General features: G+C 32.2%; 2 protein-coding genes across 13 annotated transcripts in view; one reads left to right on the top strand and one right to left on the bottom strand.

The window, feature by feature from the left end:
- Positions 1 to 5,197, bottom strand: part of LOC126751394 (uncharacterized) — a 32,919-nt gene extending 27,722 nt beyond the window's left edge. For 4 of the 10 annotated variants that reach the window (XM_050461631.1, XM_050461626.1, XM_050461627.1 and 1 more), the window contains exons 1-2: positions 5,095 to 5,197; positions 2,967 to 3,144 (exon numbers count right to left, since the gene is read on the bottom strand). In XM_050461631.1, the coding sequence (XP_050317588.1) occupies positions 2,967 to 3,057 (91 nt within the window). In that variant the 5' untranslated portion in view covers positions 3,058 to 3,144; positions 5,095 to 5,197. Of the gene's footprint in view, positions 1 to 2,966; positions 3,145 to 3,441; positions 3,582 to 5,094 lie in introns of those variants that run through there. The other 6 variants (XM_050461630.1, XM_050461628.1, XM_050461632.1 and 3 more) reach the window with 4 other exon arrangements.
- The window catches only part of LOC126751393 (soluble guanylate cyclase 88E), a 100,390-nt gene that overhangs the window by 34,364 nt on the left and 53,731 nt on the right, over positions 1 to 12,295 (top strand). The gene's annotated exons all lie outside the window — the stretch shown is intronic.

A 12,295-nucleotide genomic window follows, 5' to 3' on the forward strand; every position in this document is an offset into this window, starting at 1 on the left:
AAATTATTTTGTTGCATTTTGCATTGCAAGTATTCATTTGTGTCTAAAGTGCTTTCGAAATCATTTTCTAATTTCGAACTTCAATTTTTCGAAATTAGTTTTTATAAGTTTCTTAAATTATTTTGTTGCATTTTCTATTGCAAGTATTCTTCTGCGACTAAAGTGCTTTCGAAATCATTTTCGAATGTGGATTTTTCGAAATTAGTTTTTATAAGTTTTTCAAATTATTTTGTTGCATTTTCCATTGCAAGTATTCGTCTGGGACTAAAGTGCTTTCGAAATCAATTTCAAATCTCGAATTTGGATTTTTCGAAATTAGTTTTTAAAGGTTTTTCAAATTACTTTGTTGCATTTTGCATTGCAAGTGTTCGTCTGCGCCTAAAGTGCTTTCGAAATCATTTTCGAATTTCGAATTTGGATTTTTCGAAATTAGTTTTTCAAAAATTTTCAAATTATTTTGTGTCGTAAAATAAAGCACGCATATCCCTAAAACATTTGGTCACCGAAATATTAACAATAAATTCATTTAAATACTAAAATAGCTGACGATTTATCCAGCGGCCGCAGTAGCGTTTACAACAACAGAAAAATACATTATTGTGGTTTTATTGCATATTTCAACTCACTGTTTATTCGCTAGCTTTTTCCGTTTTCAGTTTTTGGCTTTTCGCCAATTTCACACTGCGAAAACACATAAATCGCCACGCATATCTGCGCAGCTTCAACGAAGCATTAGTTTTTGTCTGCTTTCGAAGATTTTTCTTTCAATTTACCTATTTCTGTGTATTTTAGCGAATTTCAGTTTTATAAAATTCTTTTATTTTTTAACGAAATATTATTTTATGACTTTGCATAGTGAAAATATATACTTTTCGATACGAAAATAAGCAATGTGTTGGCAGCCTAGCTGGCTGGGGTGATTTGTCGTTTCGAAAATAGCGCACAGTTTCGTTGATTTTAGTTAAGATTTCACTCGAAATTTGTGTATGTGCGTGTGTGTGTGTGTGCGTGCGTAAAACAAAATTTTATTATACAAATTAAAAATATTTAGTGCTTGAAAAAGCATACCAATCGCTTTATAGTATATGAAGATGTTATTTCTGAGTGTACAGATCAAATGTTCTGTGTCTGTATACAAAGTGTAAACTCGACATCATTTATATATAGTAAATTTTATAAATATATTTAAATATATATAGAAAAGCGAAAAGGTGTCACTTGAGCATAAGTTTTTCAATGTTTTTTTTTTATATTTTGGGTTGCTGATTTTTTGGAGTGGGCACCTTGAAAATGATCCATAGAATGCTTATAGGTGTGTATAATCTTATGTAAGTATATAGTATTATATATATTTTTTTATTTATATTGTAGTCTAGATTTCTGGCTTATAAATTAATTTTAATTAAAATTACACCTTATAAATATTAAGTTACCCAATTATCGCATAAATAAACTAAAATATATTTTCAGTGATTTTAGTGCAAACAAATATCTAAATATTTCATTAAAGATAATTGCTAATATTGGATTGTTTTGCAGTTACAAAATAAATATAAAAACAATAATTTTACAGTTTGTACTATATAGCCGACCTATTACCAATATTTACTTACTAATTATAAACTCAAAAAGAAGTATAATAGTAGCTTTTTAAGACTTTATTCAAATTGGTGCGCTTTTTTGGTTACAAAGGTTAACACAAAGTTCTAGAACTCTATTTCGTCCACTCATTTATCAAGAATTGTGGAGAAACTGTATCAATATACTATGATGGAATCAAAACAGTAAATCCCTGTTGAATCTCTCGCCTGATCTTGCACTTACGTGCTGTACTCAATCATGAGTCCTGATGTTCACTGATGATGGAAACCACTGAGAAAAGTTCGATCACTATTCTACTAATAAAATTTAAAATTTCGTATAGTTACAGTTCATCAGCACATAGATAAATTTTAGATCCCTAAAAACTACACTTTCCTACTGAAATCAACAAACAATTTATTTTTCTAAATTTTTAAACTTCAAGCATAATTTTCTTTTTAAATAACCACGTTTTTGTATATATCGTCACCTAAAATGCAAAACAACGTATCATCAAAAAAATCGAAATTGAGTTTTTTATTGCTTACAATTCACTACATCATATTACAAACATGTAGCATAAAATTTTCTGCTGCCACTCTCGGAAATAACAAGTATATAACTAGTGTATAACCAGTATACGAGTATTATAACGAGTACGTAACGGGTATATAACCATTTTATAACCAAAATTCAGATTTTGTTGCAATATGAGTATTTTTTAATATATCGTTTTTTCTTCGCCTGTAAACTTATGAAAAGTGATGTTACGTTATTTTGTATTTCATGTGACGATATGGATGTAGTTCGTAGTCAGTCCAAATCACAAGTGATGTCTATTTTCATATAAGACTCAAGTTTCTCGATATGTTTTTCTCACCATTACCAGAACTTCGTTTCAAACTCAAATCGATTTTAATGATATTAGAGATACGTTAGACTATTTTGGAAAAAGTTTTCACATATTATATCAATATTTTTGAAATTGTTTTTATACAAAAAAAAATTTACTTGTTCAATTCACAACCTGTCGTAAAGCATCGTGAAATCGTAAAATTATAAATTTTTACACTTGTTTTTTTTTATAATTTTACGATTTTACGATGCTTTACGACAGGTTGTGACTGTAAAATTATCAGGTAGTCATATAAAATAGTCTTATCTTAAAATTGTAGAACGTTAATATTGAAAAATGTTTAATGCGACAAATTTTATTTTTCCATAATTTGGAATTATTTTATGGCGATTATTTTTTTCATAATATGTTTTATCAATGGTTTTGTTTTACGCTGATTATTTCTGTCTTATTTTTTACTTTTTTTCGTAAATTATTTCTGTCTTATTTTTTATTTAGTTTTTTCGTAAATTATGCTTCATAAACTCACCCTTCAAGGATCTGATGTAAGATTGCCAGAATTTCGCCTTCTTGCTGGGGGTCTCATTGCGACCAATCATTTCCAAATGGCTTTTAAACATTTTGATCGATTTGCTGTTGCTTGTTTCGAAACAAGAAATTTATATAGTTTTAATTTTACTGAGGTTCGATGTCAAATATCTCGTTCGCTGCAAGAAAGTAGAGCAAAAGGCAAAAGAAAAGTAAATAAAAGTTTAGACTAAATGAGCAGCACTACTTTCTTAAACTAAAAAATAACTTTTTTATTGTATATATATTTTTTTATATATATCACTACTTTTTTAAACTAAAAAAAAATACTTTTTTTATACATTTTTTTCTATTATTTAGTGACTAATTGCTAATATCCACTTTAATTATTATTATTCACTTTTCTGCAATAGTTTCATGTATGACGTTATATTTATTACTATTATTATTATTATTAAAAACTTCGATATCTTTACTGTTCTGCTAAGTTTTTTCTTTCAACGGCTCGTTTACTTTGTAATTCTGCTCCAGTTCTTTTTCTCGAATAAAAAGAGCGCAGAAAATGTCGAAGACTATCGCAAAGACGACAAGATCACCGAACACTAAAAATATATTTTCACGTATAACGACACCGCACTTCAAAAATGTTTCGTCAAATTCACACAAACACTCACACACACACACACGAATGAGTTTGCGCCATACGCATATAAACGAGCGCTCAAAGCTTTGCAGCTTGTTGAATGAGCAAGCGCGAGCATAAAAACGTATTTTGCTCATTTCATGCGAACACCAGCGAATGTAGATAGGTAGATAGGCCGCCAATACAGCAATAACAACAATTGGAAAAACCTTTTGCCAATATGATCTGCTCGCGGAAAATATTTATTTATGTATTCGCTATGAGTTGAAGGTGTTGGTGATAATGGTGGTGGTGTTGCTTGCTGCTGATCGCTACTCGTTGATCGTCTTGCTGGCGTTTGCTGTTGCTTTGTGGGCTTGTGTTGTTGGAGTGGGCAGCAGTGATACGTACAAGCGGCAGCTAAATTTCACGGTTATTTTTAAATGTCCTTGAGTTGAATATTTTCACAGCGCGCCAATGCAGAGGGTTGAGTTGAGATGACGGCGCGCAGCCATATCCATACATACGTGCGTGCATATGTACATATGTGTGTGCGTTTGTGGTGTGTATTGGAGTTTGCAGTGGCGCTATGGCCACTTGCGGCGGCGGCGTTTCGTTGGCCATATATTTTATTGTATTAATTCTTTATTATTTCCTATTTTCTTTTTTTGAGTTTGGTGCGTTTATTTTTTCTCGCTTGCGGCGTATGGTGGTGTTCGCGTTCAGCCGCGTTGTTCGTTATAAATTTTTGTGTTTGTTGTTGTTGTGACTGATCATGTCATTTTTGGCACGGATACAAAATTTTGAAATATTTCATCATTTCATTATGCTCAAGCATGTTTGCTGTTGCTCCAAAACCGCTGTATATATCCAAGGTGTTGTATAATGTGGTTTAATAAAAAATTTTCCGGCATGAATGTTATGTATTTTTAATATATTTAATTAATTTTTTATTATGAAAAATATTCTGCATTTTTAAGGATCTGTTGACACTTTCTGCCGATTTTTTTTAATTCATTTTTTTTATTTTATTTTTTTGTGTTTTATTTTTTTGTATTTTTTTAATCCATTTCTAATTTTTTTAATTATTTGTAATTAACACGTTTGCGCGCTATTAACGTTTTTGTTTACTAATTTAATCATACCTATTTCTTTAATTTAGTTTTTAATGTAATAAATCCTATTTTTTATTTTTTTTTTTTTTTTTTTTTTGTATTAATATGAAAGTAATTTTGAGAAAGTCTCTAGTCACTTTTTGTTAAAAAAATCATAAAAATGTTATGATTTTATTATTTGATTTCTTATTATTATTTATTTAATATTGCAATTATTTTAAGGCTTTTTCATATTTTTTTAAACAAATTATTGTTTTAATTTCCTTTTACTTTTTTCAAAAGTCCTTTAGTCAAACAATTTTCACTTTCTTTTTTCAAATTTTTGGTGCTTCCTCATTTTTTCTCAATATTTTTTATAAATAAATTTGAAATTGTTTCAAAAAAATTCTTACATTTTTCTTTACTCCTACTAAAAAATAGCGATCTATCCTCAACGAAGAATTTTTTCAAACTGTTCGATGTTGAAAATCGGCTTCACCAATTTCATTCGCTTTATCACAGAAATTCCTTTTATTCTTGAGTATATGTAAGAATTCACCGTTATGTATGCGCAGTGTATAAGCCAATACCACTAAAAATGTTAATTGCAAATGTGTATGTGTATTGCGTTGGTAGTGATAGCCGAAAGCTCCGTGCGCCAACGCTTTCTAAAGCAATGAAATACCCACACATTTTAAGTTTAAAGCAAACGCGAAATATTCTACAAAAACACACAGATTTTATAATAAAATTTGTTGTTTGTATTGCTTATAAATATGTGTTTACATACTAGGGTCTTCATATCCTCCCACGAGTAAATGCTTTGTACACTGCCTTGCTGCATTTGGCGATCATTGAAAGTATAACTCAAAGCATGGTTGTTATTGTATTTCTTTTGTTGTTGTTATTGTATTATTTTTTTGGGTTTTGTGATTTTATCTCATTTCAAAAATTTCATTATTCTATTTCAAAAATTTCATTATTCTATTTCAAAAAAGCCTTGGAAAGTCTTACAAACGATCTCCCCGGACATGTTCGTGCGTTGATCACAGTTAATCGCCGATTATGTGCACACACTCACACATGCTGCCAAGTATTCTCAGTGGCAATCTGACCACAATTATGATATTTTGGTCTTTCGCATTGAAAATTGGCATATAACACCTCCGCTTGTTTGACAAAAAGAGTTTATTTGAGTTTTTTTTCACTGTCAACTTCCATTAAGTATTACCAACTTAAAGCGAGGATATACATACATATAACATGCAGACATACATAAATACATATGCAGAAATTAATTTCGCATCTTTTTTCACATTTGCAGACACTTGTTCTGTTGAGGTCTTTGCTCTCCTTAATTATTGTTTTCAATTTAATATTTCGAATAAATTACATTGTTGAATTTTAAAATGTCCCCTATACTGGCAATAAATCAACTTACTGCTATATATGTATTAATTACGTCAAATTTGATCTTGAACGCTATGCTGACCTCTTCCTTTTTGCCCACTCACTCATTAGCTCGCATTGGCTATTCACCCACCTGCTGCTGCCTCTTTCTTCTGCCGTTTAACCCGCAGAGTTTGGTTTTGCAGATCAGTCGGTGGTTAATGTGAACTCTGGTCTATATAGTAATGAAATTGTATGTAGTTGTACATATATACAACAAATTTCATATAACATTTATTGTATACAAAGTAAGCTATATGCTCATATATACCCAAAAATACATATGTATATATTAATATACATATGCTTTAACTTTATATCTGCATGAAGTGATTGTCTCACAGAACTATGAGATCATGCGCTGTTTGATTCGATTTTAGTTTACATTTTCATACCAAGTATATATTTGTTTGTAAACAGAAAGAATTTTCCGCATCATTCATTGACGTGTTGCGAATTGTGTGGGGCTTTTCAGATCGTCATATTTATGGTATATTCTATATATTATCCTCTCTATATATCCTTAGGCATATTTTCAATACGTTTGTTTATGTATTTTGTTGATGCTTTATCGATAAACTTGAAAAAGTAGTTGAATTCCTATTTGATTGAGAATTATAATTCAAATTTTGCCGTGACAATTCATTCTGGGATTAATGCAGTGATGGAGAGAGGGTAGAAGATCGGGGGCAATTCCTCCCGTGCCGGGAGTTCTCAGAGTGCCGCGATGTTCTACAACAATTATTTGCAGTTTTTTTCGCCAAAAATTTACTAGAATTATCCTCGGGACACGGACTTTTCTTTAAGGTGTACGAGTTTAAAGTAATTCTCCCTTTAAGGTTCTTGTGAACGTACTACTATGAGCAAAAATTAGTAAGACTTTATTCATAATTATTAAACTCTTAATTCATTATTAAAAATTTATAGCGTCCTACTCAAAGTAATCCCCTTTGTCGGCCCATAATTCTGGCCTATTTTTACGATTGGTTTCACATAAACCACGCATAACACTCAAATGATATTCCTTGTTGATAGCTTGGGCGGTCGGAAGGAATTCGGAGTGCACCACACCTCGATGGTCGACTGTCGACATAACCTTGATTTTTGATCTGCATTGACGTGGCTTTTTGGCTTCGGTTCATTTTTGCCACGATATTCGACCGATTGATCGTCTGTTTCCGACTTGTAAGCATAGATCTAAGACTCACCGCCTATAATAATAAGTTTCATGACATGCAGTTAGTCGGAAAGCATTATTTCAGAGACGTTTATGCGATGCTGTTTTTCGAAAATTTAAGTGATTTTGGAACCAATCGTGCTTTCACTTTTTTTATGCCCAAAAGATCTTTCAAAATGGTTTTCACTGATCCTTCCAATATTCCATCTATGTCAGGAAAATTTCTGACTGTTAATCGTCGATTCTCAAGCACCAATTCCTTTATTTTATTGAGGTGTTGATCATCAGTTGATGTTGATGGCCTTCCTGGACGTGGTTCATCATCAACGCATTCTAGACATAATTTGAATAATTTGTACAAATCAAAAACACTTGCTCGCGAAAAACAAATATCACCAAAGACCTTTTCACACATTCTAAACATTTCGACACCAGAAATTTGATTCCGCCTACAAAGTTTTATGGAACTTCTTTGTCTTTGTTGAATAATTTCATTCATCGTAGAAATCGGCGTATACACTTTATGTACTTCAGAAAGACAAACCTATATTAAAATCCAATGATTATTTTGATTTTCGACCGAAAAGACGGACAACAAATTGTTTATATCAAAAAGTGCAAAATTACTCACACGTAATTTACTAGATAATTTTACTGTGAAGTTGCAACTTTAAATGCGTTAGGCTAAGAATACGATCAACGACCGATTCCAATAATGCAATTTCGAGAAATACTCGTTGCAAGTTTTACGGTGTTGAGGTCCGTATTTATACCCAGTTATAGATTTTCCGATCAGCAAAAATCCACAGGTTGCTATCAGACTCCGGGAATCCGTACACATTAAGGGTCCCACATTGGGACATTCCGAAATCCTCTCGCACTTCGATTGCATCCCTGTTTACTAGATCCGGAACCTACTCCTTGCGGCTTCTTCTCTGCACACATACCTTCGATGGGGTGGAGTCGCTGCAGTAAGCCTTTTCACGGATGTATCGAGACTCAAAGGGAAGGTTGGACCACTGTAGTGTCTTTCAAGCAGAAGTGGCAGCTGGTAAGGTAGCAGCAGATGTACTACAACGAAGTACGCCTTCCTTTAGGAAGGTATGCATCCACTCCGATAACAGAGCTGATATACCAGCTTTAAGTTCGCTGACAGTGAGCTCAAAGCTTTCTGTGGCATCAAGCTACTTTCACATATTTTGATCTCAAATTTTTATTTTGCTTTCTTTTATCCGTAATTTCGCCTTAGAAAGGAAAATATTGGCAGTGTATAATAAAATGAGTATACTATACATGAATTATTTACTCATAGATCGATTTTGAACAATGTAGGATTAAGAAGATTTCTGTAAACAAGCTGTGCATTAGTCCGAGAGTAAATCGAAAACTAACTGACTAACAGATATTTTCCAAATACTTCCAAGGAATATTATTGAGAATGTCATTTAGAAATAAACATATATGCACATCGGTTACCTACATCCAACTATCCTCATGAAAATATATGGATTTTAATAATTTTGGGTCGATAGACCGAGAGGGATCATCAGTTTCATCGTAAAAAATATTGAATTAATACTTTAAAATAAAAAATTTAATACTTGGCTACTTTTAATCCATAAAATTAATAAGATTCGGCATTTACTCATTACAGTAGCAATATAATATTTCCTTTCCAACTATCGAATAAAATATTTTCAAAGTGTTCGCAAGCGGACTAATAAACGGGCTCTTCTCAACTTTCCTCAGTTGCAACAACAAATATTTAATGAAACCGTACGTACTTCCTGAAGGTTAGACAGCATATATTCAACAAATAAAGAACTTTTAAACAAAGCAATTAAAAATTTCCCACCATTTCGAGCAAATTGCGCTAAGCTAGTATTGTCCACAGACGTGCAACAAATATTGTAATTTGCCACATTTATGTGATAAACGCGCGCCAATCACCTGCTGGTGCTTAATCAAAATGCAATAAAAGTAAGAGTCGATGAATTCTTGGCAGATCAACAAATGGCGCAATAAACTGACAACAAACTTTGCTGTTAAAAGACACAACTTTTCACTTTTTAGCAAGTTTATTTCTTGCTGCGCAGTGAAAGTTGCTTTTGACTTTACAATTGTTTCGAAAAAAACGCAAAAAAATGTTAATATAGAATTAAATATATTAGGGTGTGCGTTATTTACCAAGTTGATGTCTTTTTTTACAAATGTTCCCGAAGCTTTTCATTTTTAATTTAAACTATGAGGAAATCATGATACTTTTCCCATATGCATATGTAGCATGCGATTTTTTGATATTTTGCATCAAACAAGTAAACTTTGAACCTTAAAAAAAATATTCTAGTAGAAAAATTTCTGCCCTACAAACAGTTCTTAAAGAGTTTTTCCATAAAACCATTCATTTAAAAGTTACATGCAGTTAAAGTTAAGAAACCCTCACGACTGTATGAATGTACACCATGTCGTATGAGTAACACATAATCCGTTCTAATGACGGGTCTAAGTAATCGGCACGGACCCGAATTTTTTCCGGCCAAGGGCTGTCAACCCGGCACCACGCCTCGAAATTATTTAAGTTTTTTTGCCGCTACAACAACAACAAAAACAGTAACACACAATGCATAAATCACTTGTATGAATGCCTCAGTCCATTTGATTCATAACTTTGACTGCGAATAACTTTTAAAATAATGTCTTTATGAAAAAAATCATTCAAATTTTTTTTGTAGAGTGAAAAATTTTGTACTAGAATACAATTTTTTTAAGGTTGTAGGTTTATTTGCTTTGAAAATAAAAGAAATCTTCCAAATGATTAACAAATCCCATGTAGCATATGTATGTGGAAAAAGTTAACTGATTTAGGCTTCAATTCAAAGTAAAGATCTTGTATGTAACATCAAGGGGTGTGTGCTATACGCCAACCATCCAGAAACAATTCAAGATTTAAAGTACGAGATTCAAGCTGCTGTAGCTGCCATAAGGCCTGAAACCATCGAGAAAGTACTCTAAAATTGGGTGGATCGGATAAGCTACTGTAAACTCAGCGGTGGTGATCATTTGTCCAAAATTGTTTTCCACAAATAAATTTCATAAAACAACCTTTTAAATAAATGTTAGACCTTTGAAAAATATCAAGCCATTTTTTCTTTATTGACTTTTTAAATTTAAAATTTTATATGGCCCACCCGTTATATATACATATATACAGCGACGTAAATACAAATAAATGTCTATGTTGTTACTGCAGTTGCCAGGTATTTCCCACATGAATTCACTTTTTACTCAACTTGCCAAAGTTCCTTCACTTCCTCAACTTTTATTTTTTTATGCCCCACTTTTCTATATTATTTTTACATTTTGTACTTACACAACTTCTGCATTCATATAACCAAAAGTGGTCATATCTACTTAAACATGGCATTAAACTATATTAGGAGCCAAACAATATATACAAAAAGGAAGTAAGCAAAAGTTAAGTAACACATATAACAATAGAAGAAAAAGCAGCAGAAAGAAATGAAGCTCAAAGCATTACTTTGTTAGAAAAAGTTTTCTTTTGTGCTCTCTTTTGAACCCAATGTCAAGGTTAATACTTGCGTATAGTAAATATACATATAGTATGAGCAGCGTTTTGCCACACCGTCGAACAGCGCCATCTTTCATTTATCTAATTTTGGCTATAATCAAAGGCAAACTGTCTTGCCGTAGTGCTTTTATGGGCACTTTCGAAGTAAACAAAACACAAGTTTCAATAAATACTTGAAGGAAAATTTCTTTTCATTGCACTTGCGCTATTTTAGATTATATGCAACTGTAACGGAAGTCTATGTGTGTGCGTGTGTTTGTTTATTAGACACGTGCATGGTATTTTAGAGATTTAGTTAAATATTTATTTTTATCTTATTATACAATAGCATTTTTGCCTTGCAATTGCGTCAAATAGATGTAAGTTTATTTTGATTTCATGATTTGGTTGAGAAAGATAGATTGCACAAGTAAGGAAGAGCTAAGTTCGGGTATAACTGAATATTGCATACTCTGCAACCTGCAAGCATTAAAACTAAGAAGTATCTTTAGGTATGTAAGGCTTGTTAGTTATATGGGATCTATGACGAGTTTTCACACGATTTTATTCATTCTAAGCACAAATATGCACCGTTATGAGAAAAACCACGCTTTCATAATTTTATTAAGACAACTCACATTTTGGCTAATATATGCGGTATAAAGTCAGCTGGAAGTTCGAAAATCTTTATATTAGGTATATGTAGGCTAAGAGAAGTATTGACCCGATTCAACCTATTTGTAGCACACAGACATTCTATCAGGAAAGTATTCTCTCTGAATTCCGATTATGAATCTGGCACATTGACCAATATTTTCGGTAAAAAGTCAACTACAGGTACTGAGGGTCAAATATTCGGTACCTAGAGGCTTAAACAGTTTTTGTTGGATTTGTACAATTTTTGGCCATAAGGTGGGGTGGCGTACTCTAAAGACATTATTCGTGCAAAGTTTTATTCCGTTATACTAATTGTTTCTTGATTTGCCGTTATATTAATTGTTTCTTGATTTGTGAGTGGAAAGAATCAGATGGAATTTAAAATTGTGTTATATGGAAAGTAGTAGTGGCTGCAATTCGATTTCGCCTATTTTCGCACAGTGGCTTAGAAATGTGAAAATAATGGTCGAAATAGGTAGATCGGGTCCCGAGAAATGTGATTTCACCTACAAATGGGCGGTGCCACACCCATCGTCCAATTTTTAACCCGGTTCCTATAAAACCCTCTCCTAACATCTCGGGTGTAAAATTATTTGTCACTAATATATTTAGTTACTGTTTTATTGCGCTTTTAGTACTTTTTGGCAGTATCGTTGCATGGGGCGTGAACGGAGTTATCTTCCGATTTCATCATTTTCACACTATCTGTGGTGGTTCTTATGGGATTTTTATTGAGCATATTTCGGTATTTTGGCTGGAACAG

The sequence above is a fragment of the Bactrocera neohumeralis genome, chromosome 2 (genome assembly GCF_024586455.1).
Source record: "Bactrocera neohumeralis isolate Rockhampton chromosome 2, APGP_CSIRO_Bneo_wtdbg2-racon-allhic-juicebox.fasta_v2, whole genome shotgun sequence".
Taxonomy (NCBI): Eukaryota; Metazoa; Arthropoda; class Insecta; order Diptera; family Tephritidae; genus Bactrocera; species Bactrocera neohumeralis.